The sequence below is a fragment of the Hypanus sabinus genome, chromosome 9 (genome assembly GCF_030144855.1).
Source record: "Hypanus sabinus isolate sHypSab1 chromosome 9, sHypSab1.hap1, whole genome shotgun sequence".
Lineage (NCBI taxonomy): Eukaryota > Metazoa > Chordata > Chondrichthyes > Myliobatiformes > Dasyatidae > Hypanus > Hypanus sabinus.
The window spans coordinates 155,742,640-155,764,294 of NC_082714.1; the positions used below are offsets into that span (position 1 = coordinate 155,742,640).

A 21,655-nucleotide genomic window follows, 5' to 3' on the forward strand; every position below is an offset into this window, starting at 1 on the left:
AAATAGAGCGCCATAGGTAAGCCTGGTAATTTCTAAGGTGAGGGACATGTTCGGCACAACTTTGTGGGCCGAACATGTGCTGTAGGTTGACTTTGTGGTTAAGAAGGCGTATGGTGTACTGGTCTTCATCAATCGTGCTGTATTGTGCTGTATGTTTTTTCTAACTAAATATCTTCTCCACAGAACATAAAACAGAACAGTAGAGCACAGGAACAGGCTCTCAGCCCACACTGTTGTGCCGAACCAAATAAATTAGTACGGTAATCAAATGGCCAAATAAACTAATCTCTTCTGCCTGCACAATGTCCATATCCTTCCGTTGTCCTCACATCCATGTACCTATCCAAACGCCTGTTAAAAATCCCTAACGTTTCTGCCTCAACCACCACCACAGGCAGTGCATACCAGGTCCCACCAGTCTTGCCTTAATTTTCTGTTGCTTTGCATTTGACCTACCAGGGTGCAACACTTCAAATTTGGCTGAATTAAACTCCATCTGCCATTTCTCTACCCATATCAATATAATGTTGTATTCCTTGCCAGTCTTCTACACAATGCACACCACCACCAATCTTCAAATCATCTGCAAACTTACTAACCCACCCATCTGCATTTTCATCCAGGTCATTTATATACATAACAGCAGAGATCCCCAGTACAGATCACGGCAGAACAACAATAATCAATATACAGGTGGCCCCCGTTTTTCAAATATTCGCTTTACCACAGCTCACTGTTACGAAAGACCTACATTAGTACTTGTTTTCACTAACCAAACAGGATTTTCGCTTTTACTAAAAAAAAGATGCCCGCTTTATATGTGCGTTTACCCCGAGAAAGACTACCATGACCGTGAAGCCTTGTGCGGGCAGTTGTGTGCGCATGCGTGTACATGCGTATGCATATACGTGCATAGGCGTGTACATGCGCATGCGCGTACGTGCCAATTTTTTTTCCAAATCAATTTTGGCTCGCTGGCTTCCTGATTTTGATAAGTGAAACTACACTGTACGTATAATATTTCTACCTTATATAGCTGTGTCTTTATCATATCATTCCTACTTTTACTATATGTTACTGTTATTTTAGGTTTTGTGTTACTTGGTATGATTTAGTAGGTTATTTTTTGGGTCTGGGAACGCTCAAAAAATTTTCCCATATAAATTAATGGTAATTGCTTCTTCGTTTTACGACATTTCGGCTTCCAAACAGTTTCATAGGAACGCTCTCCCTTCCGAGAGCGGGGGAAACCTGTACCATTGACTGACATCAGCAAATCCAATCAACTGCCTTGGCTGATCAAGAAGACAAAGTTGTATCTAACTTGCACTTCCTGTCAGATAAATAAAACACAAATTCACTTTGAACAAATGCTTCAAAATTTTGCATAAATTCAGAAATAGCTGTAAACAGCAACAGCTGAAAGAAGTGCCAAGTGAACTGACATTCAGCTGAAGGAATTTGGAGCTTTGTGTACAAAATAAGCAGCAACTCAAGGGGGATTTGTACACAACACTCGCTAACCTTGACCAGCCCACATATCAACTGATTGTTGCCAACTATATAAACAAAAAGGACACCCACACATGCATTGAAATGTGTTGGAATTTAATGGTTCAAATGTGGAGCAGAAAGTGGTTCCTTAAGGTTGTTATAGCCAGTGGTAGTGAACCTCTTCTCTGAAATATGGGGCAACCAGAACTCTATGCAATGCAACCTCCCATTACCTATTAAATGCTCCCAATAGCGTGCGTCTCAATTAGCCTCTGACAACCAAGTCCAGCGCCTGGCCTTCACGTGTAGCTTAGCTACAAAGCGCAGCAGAACCATTTCTACCAACAGAAGGGGCAAAGGCGGGTTATTGGTGCCTCCAAGCCGGTCATGGAGCAGATGGGGCTTGTCAGCCGTGGTTGGCAGCTCATCTAGGACAAGGAAAACTCTGATCTCAAACCTCTGCAGCCTTGCAGCTACTCCCAAATAATGGGGAAGGCTTCAGGAAAAACCTGGAACTGGAGTCCCTAGGACAGTTTTACAATGAGTTCAACACAGACTGGAAACTCCTGTTGCACTGTTGGTGCCAAACTTTATCAGTCTCTGCATTTATCAGATGTGTAGAGAGAGAGGGAGCTTGCTACATGGGCAAATGCTTGCTGCCCTATCTAGACAGCTAGGATGCAATATCCATGGGCGACCCTAACCAACAGAAACTTTAGGAACAGAAAGCAGAAGCCTTTCAACTTACAGAGTTCCTCAAAGATCACGCTGTGCTGGATCAAAGCAAATTTATTTACTTATTTATTTATTGCAAACATCGTGGAATATGTCCTACCGGCTCTTCCAGCTGCACTGCCCAGCAACCCCCAATGTAACTCTAGCCTAATCACAGGTCAATTTACAACAACCAATTAACCTACCAATTGGTATACCTTTGGAGAACGGGAGGAAACCGGACCACCCGGAGGGAACACACACGGTGTCAGGAAGAAGGCACAAACTCCTTATAGACAACTGCAGGAACTGAACCCAGATTGCTGGTACTGTAAAGCGCTGTGCAAAGCACTAGGTTACCGTGCTGCCCAAATAATTGACAGGCTCAGAGAGAGGCAAAGGGAAGTGTAAAGTGAAGCTTGTGGTATTTTCAGGTGGCTACGTGAGCTGTGAACTTTGTGCAATGTGTGACCAGAATGGCACTTTAACTATTATCTCCCACATGAACGTGCTGTACAAAGCCATCTTCACAGCTAGCAGTGAGGGCAACCCCAGAGTAATTATACCATGGGCAGGCAAACATTCTGTTTTAAACTTTATTTGTGATTGGTCTGTTCCCATCACTGATCCTTTTAGGAACAGCCTCTTCCCTATTAGAATTCTGAATGGACAATGAGGCAACTCATGAACACTACCTCACTGTTTTTTGCATTACTTATTTAACTTAATTGATATACGTATTTCTAATGGTAACTTTTTTTAAAATGGTAATATTTTTTACATATTGCAAGGTACTTCTGCCTCCTAACAACAAATTTCATGACATATGCCAGCGATATTAAACCTGATTCTGATCTCCACTATACAGTATATGACTCCCAGCAACAGTCTGCATGACAGTCTTAAGCTACCTTTAGAGCATAAGAGATGGGAGAAGAATTAGGCCATCGAGCCTATCCAGTCTGCTGCACCAATCACTCATAGCTGATTTGATATCCCTCTTTGTCCAATACTGCAATGTGTCTAGTTAGCATCTATAGAACAGCTCCCTGAATTAGTACTGGCTCCTTCTGTTCTGCTGGAGCTACAGCTCAGAGAGAACCAGGGTTTGGACTCACAGCCATAGGAACCAAATAGATGACGAGCGATTTGGTTGTTCAGTAAAAAAAACACTTCAGCTACAACTTCCCCATAATATCAATTTATAGAGTTAACTGAACTTGTTTTCCTTATTAAATCAGAGGGGGATTTTTAACTCATGTCAATAAATCTTCAGTCCAGATCCCTGGGACTTGTTCAATATCATAACCACTGTTTTGTATCTTCAGAAAGGGTAGGACAAGGGAACACACACCAGTCCTCATAAAGGGATCAGAAGTGGACAGAGTGAGCAACTTCAAGTACCTGGGCATCAACATCTCTGAGCATCTATCCCGAGCCCAACATATCGACACAGCTACAAAGCAGGCACAAAAGCAGCTGTATTTCATTAGGAGTTTGAGGAGATTTGGCGTGTCACCAAAGCCACTCGCAAATTACTACAGGAAGTTTCTACTACAGAGCATTCTAACTGGCTGCATCGTTTTCTGGTATGGGGGTAAGGGGTGGAAGTCCATTGAAGAAGCTGCAGGAAGTTGTAAACTCAGTCAGCTCCATCATGGGCACAAACCTCCCCAGCATCCAGAACACCTTCAAGGAATGATGTTTCTAAAAGGTGGCATCCATCATTAAAGACCCCATCACCCAGGACGTGCCCTTTTCTCACTGCTACCATCAGGGAGGAGCTACAAATTCCTGAAGACACACACTCAACGATTCAGAATCAACTTCATCCCCTCTGCCATATGATTTCTGAATGGACATTGACCCATGACAATGTCTCATTATTTCTTTATTTAATTTTATAGTTATATGCAATACACACACACACACACACACACACACACACACACACACACTTACTTCATTATGCAACAAATTTCACAACATATGCCAGTGATATTAAACCTGATTTTGATACTCTTGGAGACTTCCGATTTGGAACTGGCCCATCAGCAGCTAACACATCCAATTCCTGAAAAACTGCCCATCGTCGTGGTCCTATCTGCAAAAGCTTTCAACTTCTCACAAAACCACCGATGCTTCCTCCAGCATTTTGTGCGTATTACCTTAAAACTAATCACATCAAGACTTAATTACTCCTAAAAAGAGAACAACTTCTGGATGAGACTGCTAATCAAGTCGTCTTGCTAAATCAAGAGGACCACCAATGTGAAAGAGAACAGCTCAGCCCAAAACATCAACTATACTTTTTTCTGTAGATACTGCCTGGCCTGCTGAGTTCCTCCAGCATTTTGTGTCTGTTGCTCTGTGCTGGTTTAAGATTTGGGTGACATTTGCTTGAGCGACTCCCTTACTATACAAGCTGTTACCTGAAACCCTCCATTTGGCAACATAATTTTAGCTCACTAGCTGGTATCCATTATTCTATATTTAGTTCCTGCTTTCGAGTTGAACAGTTCACCACCCACAGGAAAACATTATTCTCATTGCCGTTGTTTTTCCTATTGTCCTCCAAGTTTACAACATTGTGTTGGTTCCGGGAGCTACCATTACATGTGCTTATAATACACTCTAGGTGCTTTTAATACACTGTAGTACACTCTAGGTTTCTCACAATTCTCCCCTCCTTTTCTGTCCAGTAAAAAAAAATCAGTAAAACAAACTTCAGTTACAACATGGTATCAATTTATGGAGTTAACTGAACTTGTTTTCCTTATTAAACCAGAGGGGGATTTTTAATTCATGTCCATAAACCTTCAGTCTAGATCCCTGGGACTTGTCCAATATCATAAGCACTGCTTTGTACCTTCAGAAAGGGTAAGACAAGGGAATGCAGACCAGTCCTCAGAAAGGGATCAGAAGTGGATAGAGTGAGTAATTTCAAGTATAGCCACTGGCTTGCCTTATTGCATCAATATATTGGGACCATGTTAGATCAGAGATCTTGACATCCAGGAACTTGAAATTGTTCACTCCCTCCACGAGGATTGGTTTGTGATCCCTTGCCCTACTCTTTCTGAAGTCCAAAATCAGCTCTGTGATTTTACTGATATTGAGTGCAAGGTTGTTGCTATGACACCACTCAACTAGCTGGTATAGCTCACTCTTGTACACCCTCTCATCTCCAACTGAGATACTGCCAACCATGGAGTTTTATTTATGCAAAACCTTTCCGTGACCTCAGTATATGGAGGAGAACCTTAGTGAAATAAGAAATTTTGAAGAATATGTTTACATAATCGAGAAGGAAGAGCAGCCATCGTTTGCAGACAACAAGACTCAAAACAGCAATGAGAAATCAGATTATCTGACTGAATTTATTCATGACAGGAGACTAGCACTGCAAGGCCAGTATTTATTGTCAATCCTGAATTCTTTTGAAGCCAGTGGCTCCCTAACTCAGATTGTCAAGTCTGTAATCATGCACTCAGTATCCACTTTATTGGCTACACCTGCTCATTAATGAAATTGTCTAATCAGTCAATCACATGGCAGCAACTCAATGCATAAAAGCATACAGACATGGTCAAGAGGTTCAGTTGTTGATCAGATCAAACATCAGATTGGGATAGAAATGTGATCCAAGTGACTTTGACCGTGGAATGATTGTTGATGCTAAACAAGGTGGCTTGAGTGTCTCGGAAACTCATCTCCAGGAACGTCCTCCACGCACAACAGTCTATACACAGGGGTTCCTAACCTGGGGTCCATGGATCTCTCAGTTAATGGTTGGAGTCCATGGCATGAAAAAAAATGTTGGGAACCCCTGCAGTCTCGAGTTTAGAGAGAATGGTGCGAAAAACAAAAAACATCCAGCGAGCAACAGTTCTGTGGATGAAAACTCCTTGTTAATGAGAGGTCAGAGGAGAATGGTCAGACTGGTTCAAACTGACAGAAAAGTGACAGCAACTCAAATAACCACATGCTACCACAATGGTGTGCAAAAGAGCATCTCTAAGCATACAACACATTGGAACTTGAAGTGGATAGGCTACAGCAGTAGAAGACCACAGAGGGTTCCGCTCCTGTACCTAATAAAATGGCCAGAGTGTATTATTGGCCTCACTTGGTAAAAGTGACAGATTTCATTCCCCAAGGATTCTCATGGATCCAATGCTTTTTCAAAACCGCCATATGGTAGTTATACGGCTAGCTACAAGTATTTTCATTACACTTAATTGAATTGAAATTTTCCCCAGTTTGCATGACAAAACCCAAATGACACTAAAGCAGACTCCTGGATACGTGTCCAGTAACATGATCATTATAGCACATAACTGCATGTTAAATACTGGTCAGGATACTGAGAAATATTTGTTCAAAATGTTACCATGGCTTCCTTAATGTCACACTCAGAGGAGAAGCTCAGCAGGTCACACAGCATTTATGGCAGGGATTCCCAACCTGGGGTCCACAGACCCCTTGGTTAACATTAGGGGTCCATGGCAGAAAAAAAAGGTTGGGAACCCCTGATTTATGTAAAGGAAAATCAGGCCAAGATTCTTCTTTTTTCACATGTAAAAAGGAAAGGTTTAGAGGATTTAAATGGTTCAATTTAATATCAGAGAATGTATATAGTATACAACCTGAAACTCTTACTCTTCACAGACATCCACAAAACAAGAAACACCAAAGAATGAATGACAGGAACACCAGAACCCCAAAGCCCCCTCTCCCCCTCCCATGCACAATCATTAACCCTCCCCTTACTTGTACAGCAAAAGCAGCGACAACCCCCCCACCACCACCACCACGCAAGGAGTAGGAAAAGTCCCAAAAGAGACCTTGATCTACAGTCTCATCTCCAGTCCATCAACAATACGGGCCAAAGGAATAAGCTCCACATCCATGATGTATAACTCTGATTCTCCATTTACCCACGTGGCTAATAGGTCCTATGATTTTCATCTTATCCAATCAACCAATGACTGTCCCAACAATGCAGGCATGAACTGAGCACAAGGGTGGTGGAACCTAGCAGCAATTCCCACAATCCAATAACAGAATGAGAGCAAATTGCAAGTCAGCATCAAATGTGTGAATGTGTTCTAGAAAAGTCACCTTAATTCTTATTCAGCCAAGCTTCAAAAGGGGCAGAATCCAATGAGTAAATAAAACTTATTTTGCAGTACTAAGCAGACAGTATTTTGTTTCAAAATTGATGGTTAGATTACATCATGACTACAATAATGAATCACGCTGTTAGAAATCACAATCATCACTTGGACAAAAGCAGCCCTTTGATACCACACCCAAAGACTTCACCTTATGGGCATGTGCCTAAACAGGGACCATGGGCAGGTATTGGATGGTGCCTCACTCATAATCTGCTCTTAAAGACTCCAACCTAGACTGGAGCAAAGGGATATCGTTCCAAGAGAACATCACTTCGTTGGCGTTATCACCTTTCAGGTGTGACATGAATAATGAATTATAACATGATAGCATCAATTTAAGACACGTCTTCGTTAGGAGGAGCTAAAGACGGCGCCAGAGTGTGACTTCTCCAAGTTCATCTGGAAAAACATTTTAAATTCTTCTGGCTGGGATCCTGTCAGAGTCCGTTATCTACAGCTACACTCAAAACTGTTTTTCACAGCAGTTGGTTATCGCTCAGAGCTCGCTGAGCAGCCTAGTGTTATTAAAACCTCCAGGAACAGCCTAGGAGACATGCACCTTTGGGGCGTGGCCCTGTGGACGACCCGATTCCTTGCTGGTGCCGCTACCTGAAGCCTCATGGGAAATCGTAACATTTGATTCAGCGGGTCTTGGCCCGAAACGGCGACTATACTTTTTTCCCATAGATGCTGCCTGGCCAGCTGAGTTTCTCCAGCATTTTGTGTGTGTTGATTGAGAAAGCAGCTTTTGGAGGCCTCTGCACTCCAGCAATCTCCCCCTCCCCCTCTCGAGAGAGCTTGCTGCTGATTCTCAAGCGGGGAGGGACTCGAAATAAAGTGACACTGCAGACTATAACATTGAAACAGTTGGACTGTGGAAGGAGTGGTACCTCTCTCCCTCATTAGTGAGAGAGAGAGCCTGAGGGATGAACAGTGGATTTTCGTGGACTAGATCATGGTCTCCTTGGGAGATTTGCTGTTGCTTGCATAGTGGGTGGTGGGGATGATGCTTTCTAATGGGGGAGGGGGAGGGATGAAGAGTTGATGCTTTGTTGCTGCTTCTGCATGGGGGGGGGGACTTTGGGGTTCTAACATTTTTCTGTCATTCTTTGGACTTTTCTACTGTTTCATGGATGTTTGTGAAGAGTAAGAATTTCAGGTTATATATAGTATACATTCTCTGATACCACTGAACAAAGATCACAAATGCTTATTCAAGTGGACTCGAGAGCACCTGAAGTACTTGCTAAAAGGCTGGGGATCTCTTCTTACAACAATCTCTCAAAACAGGACATAGTCAATTTAAATTCCCTTACTTAGGACTAAGCTCTGTACAAATTGACTGGGATATTTGCACACTTAACAATGACTTAACTTCAAAAGAATTCATTGGCTGCAGAGGAACTCACCAGGACAGAGAAAGTACAATTTGTTAAGTTAGTTGGAATATTGTGTGCAGCTTTGGATATCAATACTCCGGGCAACACAATGAACATTTTGTCCAAGGTGAAAGACAAAAAGGATTTCTAGTTCTAAACTAGTTACCACTAGTTGTGTTTGATGGCTCCAGGCCTGTACTCACTGGAGTTTTGAAGAATGAGGGGGTATCTCATTGAAACTATTGAATACTGAAAGGCATAGGACACAGGGGTTCCCAACCTGGGGTCCATGGCACAATAGTTGGAAATCCCTGGCCTAGAAAGAATGGATATCGAGAGAATGTTTCCAATAGTGGGGCAGTCTAGGATCAGAGGGTACAGCCTCAGAATAGAAGAATGTCCCGTTAGAACAGGGAGGAGGAGGAGGAGATATTTCAACCGGGGATGGTGAATCTGTGGAAGTCATTGCCAGTGACTGTGGAGGCCAAGTCACTGGGTGTATTTAAAGTGAAGGTTGCTACACTTTTGATTAGTAAGGGCCTCAAATGTTACAGGGAGAAGGAAGGAGAATCCTAGGATTTGAATTTTACACATAGGAAGGAGATTGATGTGCCAATAATTGCTCCCTCTCATAACTGTTTCCTGTAGCCTCCAGGGTGAGGAAAAGAACCAAAAATGGTGGCACAAGAGATTCTGTAGATGTTGGAAATCCAGAGCAACACACACAAAATGCAGGAGGAACTCAGCAGGTCAAGCAGCATCTATGGAAATGAACAAACAGTCAACGTTTTGGGCCGAAACCCTTCATCAGGGCTCATGTCCTGAAGAATGGTCTCAGCCCAAAATGTTGGCTCTCTATTTCTCTGCAAGAAAGGGGACTCTGGATTTTGAAAGAATTTTTCTTTTGCTCCTGCTTCTCTGGCCTGGGAGGCTGTGAGAACTTTTACAATTAGCTAACTCAGCCCACGCCAGGATCTCAACAGTCCTTTACGTACTAATTTTTCACACTCATGCTTGTTCAGCTCAAACAACATTCTGGTGTCAGGATAAGAGAGCTAGTTCTTGGCACACAAAAAGAGAATAACAGAAAATTATCTCAAACTAGAAAACATGTCTATGTAAAAGTGGATTATTCTCAGCACATGTACCTGGGCTGAGATCCTTCATCAGGACTGGAGAGGAAGGGGTAGGAAACCAGAATAAGGAGGTGGGGAAGGGGAATGAGTACAAGCTGGCAGGTGACAAGTAAAACCAGGTGAGGACATTGGAAGTTGGGTGGGGGAAGAGAGGATGAAGTAAGATGTTGATAGGCAGAGAAGGCTCAGCCCTAAAGGAGGAATGTAATAGGAGAGTGGACCATGGAAAAAGAGGAGGAGAAACAGAGGGAAGTGATGGACTGATGAGAGGGCAACCGGAATAAGGAATGGATAAAGAGAGAAGGAGGGAGGGCTCCAAAATTACCAGAAATTAGAGAAAGCGATATTTCTTTGGTGGCTACAAAGACAGAATGGGAAGTGTTGTCCCTCCAACCTTTGCTTGGCCTCAGCAAGGCAGATATGTCAGAATGGGAATAGGAAGTCACATTGAAATGGGTAGACACCAGGAGATAAAATGCAGTCTGTTTTAGTCTCAAGAGAAGGAAATATCTTGCCCAAAAGTACTTTGCATGATCCCACGAACCATTTCAGATGAATGCAGTGTTCTGAAATATAGCTGGTTTTAACACAGCAACCAATTTGCAAAGTTTTTCAAACAGCAATGTAAAATATAACGCAACTTGTTTTAATGATGTTGGCTGAGGGGAAGAATATGTTGGTCAGGAAAACAGAGGAAGCCAATCTGCTCCTCCTCTTAAGTTGTACAGTGGGTTGTCTCTCATCTGCCCTAGAATGGCGTGGGTTAAGGCTTCATATAAAAGGCTGCAGCTCCTGCAGTGTAGCACTCCCTCAGTAAAACAATGTTGTGTTGGCTTCACACTGTAGTAATATAGCAATCACTCAAGTTGAGTATGAAGTTCTCCTAAGGCAGGGATTCTCCACCTTTTTTCATGCCATGGACCCCTTCCATTAACTGAGGAGTCTGTGGACCCCAGGTTGGGATCTCCTGTCCTAAACGGTTGTGTATAGGTGCTCTTCAAGTAGCTGTAGAGGCTGATCTGGAATGTTGGAATGGATTCCCTGAATGAGGGACACCTGAGTGTGACGTGGTTTAATGTAGGGAGGCTGATGCACAGGAAACCACCACATGGTCCTTGACAGATCAGGGTCAGGGGCAAGAAGCATGGAATACAACACAACTTTGGTGCCACAGAATGCCATCTAAAATGGATCATCACAACAATCACACTAAGTTAAGAATTCAGTCCAATCCCATCAGAAAGCTTTAACAGTTGTTCCTACCCAACCTCCAGAATGGATTCCCTCGTTACTAGACTGAGAGGAAGGGACACAACCAACAAGAAAGACACTCACTGAAGGCATTTGAAAACATGATGAGGTGACCCACACACATTGTAATTATCTAATCCATTTGTTTTGTTGGGAGATTACAGGTCAGTCTCCTTCTTGTCAAGAGGGAGACTTGACAAGCAATGACTACATGTGATAATAAAAGTTTTAGTCCTTGTGAGACTCCCCAGCACTGCACATGACAAGAGCGATAATGAGTGCAAGAGGAAGTACATACTAAAATGTACTCTTCTTGGTCATTATCTCGGACTGTACCTGAGTCAAGAAATACACGCCACCACTCTAGTTCTTCTACTGAGCTGGCTAGTGAAGAAAATGTGGGACAGGTAGTCCTGGACATCACAGACAGATGGAAAACTGGAAGTCGTGTGCTTCTTCTGCTTTTTATGCTAGAATTCAATATGGCCCCAAGATTCACTCGAGACTCATTCTGAATGATCCCTCTCCACTTTGAGTGGTTGTTGGCCAAGGATTCCCACAACCCAAAGGGATGTCACATTTTCTCAAGGAGACATTCAGAACACCCCTGACTCTAGTCCTTGTGATGAAGTTCAGGAACCTGGTGTCAGCAGAGTGAACAACATGGAAATACACAAGTATAATTAGACACCAGAGTGGGGACATCGGCGGGGAAAACACATAGTTAGTTCGCCTATCCTCCCAATAAATTTGGTGGATTGTTTCAAATGATGACTCTCTAAGGCTCTGTAGTGCCTATTCTAAGTATTCCAAGTCTCAGAGACAGGGGGTTGCAGTCTTTCTGGTCTTGATATTCAAATACTTTATTCTCCTCAGGTAGCCAAAGTCTGTGCTAAAGCACAGAAAGTGATGGTGATTTTCATCACCAACATCTGTCTTCAGATGCTCTGGAGAGATCAGAAAAGTTCCCCATTGTTTAGGTCCCAACATTACTACTACAGTTTCTATTCTGCAGATTTGCTGAGTATGCCCAGAAAACAATAAATCTCAAGGTTGTATATGGTGGCATAGATGTACTTTGATAATAAATTTACTTTAAACTTTGAACATTTGAAAGGATTGCTAGCATTCAACCATCTCTGATCTGTGTAGGTCAATTGAGTTCAACCTCAGCAACAATAAAAGTAATACAAGCAACACACACAAAATGCTGGAGGAACTCAGCAGGTCATGTAGCATCTATGGAATAAAGTAAACAGTTGACGTTTCGGGCCGTGACTCTTCATCAGGACACGTAATTGTCTCACCTTCCTCACACGAGGGAACAAAGCATTTTCAACTAAGTTACGTATCCGTGACCTCTGTTTTGTGATGGAGAGTAGAGGTGCACATTGAGCAAAGACAAGTACAAGTCTGTTCACTCCAGAGTTCAACAGCTCACTGGACTGCACTGTGTAGCTAACATTTAATATTTGAGTAATCTTGTAAATATATTGTTTAATGAAGCATGCTCTGCTGTTTATATAATTCACTATGAGTTGTATGTATAAATACGTGAATTGCATACATCATCACATGATACATGCATGCCTCGAGTCAGAGAAGTAGCGGGTAGATATGAAGTAGTCTCTTTATCTGACAAAATGAGACACAAAAGGCATCATATTGAGACCCTTTAGGAGGAGGCCTGCTTGACCCAACACTATACAATACTTTACATTCCAAAGATCAAAGGAAAATTCCATATTTACAATACATCCACAATGCTTCCTTTGAACTACACACAACCTTCACACTTCAGTCTTCACACCCCACCAGACAGACAAATATATTAACTGTGGTTCACGACTCAAAGGAACCCATTGTTCAGAGCAACATTTAAAATTTAGTCTACAGTCCATATTCAGATCTGAAGACTGGGGGCTGAAGCTGGTTGTTGAAGTTATTTGCTATACGTGCTAACCCCAAAAATGCCCTAACACCTCGCTTAAAGTAAACATGAAGTTAGACTCACATTTCAAATGCATGCATCTTCCTTTGAAATAGTTTAAAGTTTTGAATTTACAAAACATAACACCTAAATAAAGATTATGCCAAGGGTTGTGGAAGAGGCAAAGAAACAGGATGAAACAGAATGTAAGAAACAGGAGCAGGAGCAGGAGCAGGAGCAGGTCATCTGGCCCATCAGTCCTTAATACATGAGGGAGATTGAAAAGTTTCTTAGATGGGCACATGAATGAAAGAAAAATGACAGCTATGTGGGAGGGAAGGTGTAGATTGACCTTGGAGTAGGTTAAAGAATGGCACAACATTTTGGTCTGTATTGTGTTGTACTATTCTATTCTCTGAAGCAAGCCTTGCCAGATTACCATAAGACATAGAAGTAGAATTAGGCCATTCAGCCCAACAAATCTAATTTACCATTCAATCACAGCTGATTTATAAATTGCTTTCAACCCCATTCTCCTACCTTTTCCCCATAACTTTTGAAGCCCTTACAAATCAAGAACCTATCAACCTCTACTTTAAATATATCCAATGATTTGGTCTCCACAGCAGTCTGTGGCAATGTATTTCACACGTTCACCACTCTGGTAATGACCAAAGGTGTTATTGTCTTTTGTAAACGTCTCTTTTATGATCACAAGACACTGCTGAATATTAAAAACTTTAAGTACTGCAGTGGAGGAGATGGAAGAGTTGGACTTGATGCAGAGTGTGTGATTGCCTGCCACAGAAAGGTGGATTTGGTCTAACAGCGAGTGACTGTCTTGGATTTTTTTCTTGTAATCAAAAGAGCAAATCGGACTTTGGTAATGTAGAATACTGCAAGTCCCTCTCACTGGTTTACTGGCAGGACCGACAGCAGAGAAGCTGCGTGGCTTTGATGGTAGAGCGCATGCCGTAGGGTCACCTTTTGCAACCGCCCAGCAGAGGAGACGCCAACTGGCCCCTCCGGTCAGTACTGCCTTCCAGCGTTTGCTTGGTGGAAGACGGCTGGATTGTGTTTGTCTGCGGACTACTACGGGCTTGTTCTTGCCAACAACATCCATGAACCATCAACCTACAGGACATGACACTAAGGGACTCGGGGTGTATACCTTTTTGTGTGACTCTATGTTTACTGCTACCTTATATGTGCCTTGTGCTGTGTCTGACTGTTGGTAGTGTGTTTTGCATCTTGGCTCCGGAGGAACCCTTTTCATCCAGCTGTGTTCATGGGTATTTGTGTATGGTTGAACGATGATTAAACTTGAAGTTCAAGTTTAATTATCATTCAACCATACATAAATACATCATGTGTAAAGATACACACAGTGAACAGTTTCCCACTGCTGTAGGAAGCTTGGCACAGAAAAGATGCAATGGGATTACTGTTTGCCGCACTCCCTTCAGTGAGGAGGCTATGTAGCATCCACGCCAAGACCACCAGACTCAAAAAGTTACTTTCCCCAAGCAGTGTGGCTGATCAACATCTCCACCCACTAACCCACCCCACCACCATTACTTCAATATTTCCTGTCAGTCAACTTATGGACAATCAATTTATACAAGCTATGTATTTATATTTATCATTTTAATTATTATTGTGCTCTTTATCTTTTGCATTTTTTTGGTGCTGCATCAGATCCGGGGTGACAATTATTTAGTTCTCCTTAACAGGAAATGACATTAAACAGTCTTGAATGAGAAATACTGAGGTTAAAGACACAGCCTTACTCAACAAATGTCTGCTCTGACTTTGGACCCACTAGAAATATCACAGACCGCCGGTGCACCACATGCTGTAGAAACCAAGGATTAAACCAGGCGACTCTAGTTTCGACTACTCTGAACCTTGTTAACTAAATACATTTGTAACATCAGTTCAATACTGTTGGGCAGGTTTGTGCAAGTTTGATTGCCTGCAATTGAACAGTGATCCGCCAATCACTGGTATGTAGAAACACACTCGTCATACCAGGTATTTTTTTTGAATCATCGCGAATTACTCATAATACATTATTTTACTTCAATAGTTTTTATTAAATGGTTTCCCATATCAGAAAGTAAGTTAAAATCCAGACCGTGTCAATCCGGCGCAGGCCACGATAGATCAAAAGCTATTCTAACCGAACATCGATAAAGCAGGTTTAGCTTCGGAGACAGACGGCTCACAACACGTTACCCGCTTTCAAGCCTTGGGAGACGAATCTCCCGATGAGACAACTCAATTTGCTTTTCCGAAATGCGTACGGAAAACAATATGAATTTTTTAAAAAGTGTTCTGATTTCAATCAGAAAGCGTTCTTTTTGTTTATCACGATAAACATCCTGCACCAAGCAGATCGACCTTTCATAGATTTTAATCGAAAATTATTTGGGCTGGACGAGATTTAACTGTGTAATATATTGCAGAGGAAACTCGGGGGCTAAGCAAGAGTTCTCTTACTAGCGATGAAACAAAAGAAAAGTGTAACAAAAAAAAGCTGAAATTTGCGATTCCCAGGACAGAACGGATACATTTGGAGCAACTTTAATCCCGAAACAACAGGGCTATCAACCAAAACTATAAATGCATGAAGCGTTTTTAAAATGCTAAAATTGGTCGCGGAAAGAGAAAGTATCTGCCCTCACGGTTTTCTATACATTAAACTTCAATCGACTGTAAATCGAACAACGCCGCCGGCGATTCCCCTTTAGAACAAGTTAAAATCAATCTTTTTAAGTTTTCAGAGAGCGAGTGTTTATTTCCACTCTCGTTTCTTTAAAGCAAAATGCACGTTCCCAATCAAGTTTTGCTGGGGGTCCAATTCACAAACTTAGATGACGGGAAAAGTTTTTTTAAAAATTGCAACATCAATTTTAAATGTAATCTCTTACCTCTCAGCCATTTTTATTACATGTCGAGCGCAAACAGCTAGTTGTTGGCGGCGCAGAGTAAGAACCTCCACCCAGCCTCTGAATAACGTCGCGGATGTGAAATCCGACCTGCCGCTCTCCGGCGAAGGGGGCGGGAGTAACCACCGAGGGAATGGAGGAGACACAAAGAGCAAGCTCGCAGAAATCCAGCCACGCAGGGTTAGCCCATTCACTGCTCCCCTCTGCTGGCAGGGAAGACTTCAGGAAACGAGGTGTTGCTGCAACCTGCAACAGGTTCACAGGTCCTGTGAAATATGCATATAAACACCGTGGCAGAAATTAGGACGTGCGTGCGTGCTTGCTTGCTTGCTTACTTACTTACTTAACTATTTTCTGATTTAGAACATTCCAAATAGCTCCATCACCGTCTCATATGATGAAATAAGGATCGAAATAAACTTCAATGAGTTGTAAACTTACCCAGCACCATCATGGGCATTAGCCTCCGTTATATCCAAAACATTTTCAAGGAGAGATTATTGGGGACCCCCCCATCACCCAGGTCATGCCTTGTTCTCATTGGTACCATCAGGAAGGGGGTACAGGAGCCTGAAGACGCACACTCAACGATTCAGGAACAGCTTCTTCCCCTTTGCCATCCGAGTTCTGAATGGATATTGAACCCATGGACACTACCCCACTACTTTTTTTTCACTACTTACTTAACTATTTTTTATATATATATATATATATATATATATACATACACACACACATACATATACGCACACTTACTACAATACAGTAGATATATATATTCAGATAAATATATTGAATTGATTTTACTTACACGCTTCATATACATGAGTAAAAATCTTTACGTCTCCATCTAAATGTGCAATGTGCAATTTATAGTAATTTATAATAAATAGTATGTACAAATAAAACAGGACAGTTGATATAACATATGTGTGTGTATACTATGTATGTTACTTACCATAATTCACGTTTTTTTCTCTATTATTATGTATTAAACCTGATTCTGATCCTTGGACTGTGGGAGGAAATCTGAACACCCAGAGAACCCATGCGGTCATCGGAAGAGTGTACAAACTCCTTACAGACAGGTGGGAACTGAACCCGATTCATTGGTACTGTAAAGCATTGTGCTAACCACTATGCTACTGTTCTATCCTCATGTGAACAAGTACAGTGAGGTTCAGGTACAGTGAAAAACTTGTTTGCAGCAGCATCACAGGCACGTAGATTAAGATAGCATCCAGAAGTAAAACTTATTATCACAATATGTATACACTTTATTGCCACATACTCACTTGAGATTCATTTTCTTACAGGCATTTACAGGAACAATGAATTTATGAAATACTATACATGAACAAACAAAGACTGACAAACAACCAATGTTGAAAAGAATACAATTGGCAGGCAAACTAAATGAGGAAAATTGTACTGGTATTGGTTTATTATTGTTACATGTACCAAGATAACATTGAACACTTGCTTTGCATATTGTTCATACAGATCAGATCATTACACCGTGTATTGAGCTGAAATAAGGTAAAACAATGTCAATTGAATGAATTGTTAAAGAACATAGAACCGTACACACAATACAGGCCCTTCCGTCCATGAGGTTGTGCCAACCCTTAACCTATTCTAAAATCAACACAACCCTTCCCTCTCACACAGCCCTGCATTTTTCTTTTGTCTATGTGCTGACTGAAGTCTTTTAAACGTCTCTAATGTACCTGCCTTGACCACCACCCCTGGCAGGGTGTTCCACGCACCCACCACTCATATGTGGAAAAAACATACCTCTGACAGCCCCTTATACTTTCCTCCAATCATCTTCAAATTTTGCCCCCTAATATTAGCCATTTCCACCTGGGAGGAAAACGTTACTAGCTGGCCACTCTATATATACCTCTTATCAGAAGCTATCGAAAAAGCGTAGTATAGATAAATGATACAATTCAAAATCGTAATGAGGGAGACTGTGAGGCCGAGAGTCCATCTTATCATACAGGAGATCCATTCAAGTGTCTGATGTCAGTGGCACAGAAGCTGCCCTTAAGGCTGGAGATATGTGCGTTCAGGCTTTTGTATTTTCTATCCCATGGGTGAGGGGAGAAGAGAGAATGTCTGGGGTGGGTGGGATTGCTGATTATGCCGGCTGCTTTACTGAGGCAGTGAGAAGTATAGACAGAGTCTATAGAGTGAAGACTAGTTCCTGAGCTCTGTCCATAACATCAGGGCGAAAAAAGATCTCGAAAAAAGATCTTTTTTGAGACGTCAAAGGAGAAAGGGGAGCTTGCGAGAAAGAATTCCAGAGCTTAAGGCATCTGAGCGATTTGCTGTCAGTGGCAGAGTGATTTATGACAGGAGGCGTGAGATGGACAGATGCAGTACCTTGTAAATTCGTATTGCCAGGCTAATGGGGTGTTCTTTTCTGGCCAGAGAAAGAATGGAAACAAGGATGAGATTTTTTAAAATTAAAGTTAAGCTTAAACTGAGCTAACGAGGTGAAAACAGCTGACCTGGATTTGATGTGAATTAGAACACAACCAAATGAATTATGCGGATTTGGAAAGGTGGCCAGGAGTGCTTTAGTACAGATGTGTCCAAAAGCATTGATGCCGGCTCCAGCAGGAGTTGAGCTGAGTAAAGGAGATGTTTTACATCTTGTGCTCCTTCCCCTCTACCCACTTTCTCATTCTAACTTCTGCCCCCTCCTGATGAAGGGTCTTGACTGAAATGCCGACTGTTTATTCACCCTCCATTGATGCTGTCTGACTTGCTGAGTTCCTACAGGATTTTTTGAGTATATCTCAAGAATTTCAGCATCTGCCAAACCTCTTTTGTTACAGAGGTAAAAATAGGCCGTCTTAAGGTATTGGACCAAGAAATACAGGGAGGGGTACTACTTTATTACTCAGCCATTGACCTGCAGTTTTATATGAAGTGGTGAAGACAGCTGGATGCTCAACAGTTCCACTTTACCGTGTTACGTTAGACAAACATTATCAGTGCCCTAGACCAGAACACACCTACCCACACGGGTGCCAGGGCAGATCCAATTAATCTCAAGTTAATTTTCATTGTTTCAACTCTTTCCCTGGCTTCAATCTATCTGGTAAACTTGACAGTGCTGCAACTTTTCAAGATCAATTTATCTTTCCAATTCATGCCTCTGACATGAATCACTCCACCACTGGCAGATGCAATTAATGCCAAGAGTATCATACACCTAGCCAAAAGTAATGCACATAAAGGGTCTCAGCTCAAAATGACAACTGTTTGTTCATTTCCATAGATGCTGCCTGACCATTTGATTTCCTCCTGCATTTTGCAACATCTGGATTTCCAACATCTGCAGAATCTCTCGACTCCACTCAAAAGTAACATTTATTTTATTTAGTGACGCAGTGTGGAGTAGGCCCTTCTGTGGAGCCAGCTACCTCACAATCCCGATTAACCCTAACCTGATCACAGGACAGTTTACAATGACCAATTTACCAACCCGGTACATCTTTGGATTTGTGTGCGGAATCCAGAGCACCTAGGGAAAAGCCACACATTCCACGGGGTGGATGTAAAGACACTCCTTACAGAACGTCATCAGAATTGAACTCTGAGCTCTGGAAAGCCCCGAGCTGTAATGGTGTTCTGCAAACCACTATGCTACTGTGGTTTACACAGTAATCCATCCTGCAAAGGATAACTGATGGCGGTCTTTACATAGCTGTTGCGTGGGCTTCAGCCCACTCTTGACAGACTGCAGATCCAAATTCAAACTCAAATTAATTTATCACATGTATATGGAATCGTACAGTGAAATGTGTCATTTGAGTTAACAAGGATATGCTGGGGGGGGGGGGGCAATACGCAAGTGTAGCTATATACTCTGACACCAACATTGCTCACAATGCTTGACAGAACACACAGAATTTACCAAGCAACAAAGAAACAACAATGAAACAAGCCTCATTCCTTCCTCTCAACCTTCTACCCCAACACATACACACTCTTCTAACCCCAGGACGGGCCACCAGCAGATTTGTGGATTTGCAGATCCCATGGCATTCTGAACCACACAGTTCACTGTAAATAGATTGACTACTTCTCTCCACTGAGGCTGTTTGAACCACTGAGTTCCTCCAGCATCTTGTCTTTTTTGCTCTGGATTCTAGTATCTCATTGCATTACAATAGACTCACTAATGACTGCTTAATCATCCACCCCATCCCACTAAAGAGTTTCTAATCTGTAGTAAATGGTGCATTTTTCTCTTGCAAATGTTTCTCTCAATTTAATTTGAGGTAAATTTGTGGTAAAGTGCACCTTATCAGATCGCCAAATCATTCATCTTGTTTCAAACAAAGCAATGGGATTGGCAAGGACATTCAATCTCATCAGAACAATCTCTAAAAGAAGGACCTCTGCTTTTAAGCAAAATGCCCCCGGTTTGGGTTGTTTGGATCATGCTAACAATCCAGCATTAACCTTAAATGCTGAAAACACTGGCTGAATGTTTTAGGAACAGCTTCTTCCCCTCTGCTATCAAATTTCTGAATGTTCACTACCTCGCTATCTTTTTCCTTTTTTTTGCTCTTTATTTGTATGACTTATTTAATTTATTTATAAATATTTCTTACTGTAACTTATAGTTTTTTATTGTTATGTATTGCAATGTACTGCTGCTGCAAAACAAGAAACTTCACAACATATACCTGTGATGCATTGAGTCGTTCTCCATTCTTGGCAATTTACTTTCAAGCGTTTCGTCACCATGCAAGGAGACATCGCTGTGTCCTCTGAAAGCTTGACCTTTACATAGTTTCCGATCAGCTGATTGGATGTCATTTTGGAAATTCAGTTGTGATATGGGGATCAATCTCTTTCTTCTTTTTCAATCTTTTTATTGATTTTCATATATACACAAAAAAAACATAACATAATAATGAGTAAATTATGAATACAATAGACTTGAAATCACATTGATAATAACAATATCCTATTAAACATCAACAGAAGAAAATACCTTAATCAATCAAGTCCATATGATTATATATGAAAAAAAACAAAAATAACCATTAAAAGAGAGAAAAAAAATTGAAAATATGTGAAAAAAAAGTATATATTAAAAAAAATAAAACACTAAACTAAACTAACATGGGCAATAATAATAGTTTACAAGTATATGATAGTGTCAACAAACTCCGGAACTCCATACCTGAACATGAATAAGCAGAAAGAAGGTCTGGAAAAGGCCAAATTAATTCATATGAAAATGTCGAATAAACGGTCTCCAAGTTTCTTCAAATTTAATTGATGAGTCAAAAATAGTGCTTCTAATTTTTTCCAGGCTCAGATAAGAAATAGTTTGAGAAAGCCATTGAAACGTGGTAGGAGGATTTACTTCTTTCCAATTTTGTAATATAGACCTTCTGGCCATTAATGTTACAAAAGCAATCATTCGTCTGATTGAAGGGGAAAACTGATTACCATCTTCATTTGGTATGCCAAAAATTGCAGTAATAAAATGAGGTTGTAAATCTATATTCCAAATTGAGGAAATAGTAGTAAATATGTCCTTCCAGTAATTATGTAAAGTGGGACATGACCAAAACATATGGGT

The 21,655-nt window shown here is 41.5% G+C and overlaps 1 protein-coding gene across 3 annotated transcripts in view; it reads right to left on the bottom strand.

The window, feature by feature from the left end:
* LOC132399937 (rho GTPase-activating protein 39-like) overlaps nucleotides 1-16,290 on the bottom strand; it is a 204,067-nt gene extending 187,777 nt beyond the window's left edge. For 2 of the 3 annotated variants that reach the window (XM_059980896.1, XM_059980893.1), the window contains exon 1: nucleotides 16,018-16,288. In XM_059980896.1, coding sequence (XP_059836879.1) covers nucleotides 16,018-16,028 — 11 coding nt within the window. In that variant the 5' untranslated portion in view covers nucleotides 16,029-16,288. Of the gene's footprint in view, nucleotides 1-16,017 lie in introns of all 3 variants that reach the window. The other variant, XM_059980892.1, reaches the window with a different exon arrangement.
* Nucleotides 16,291-21,655: the final 5,365 nt, after the last annotated feature.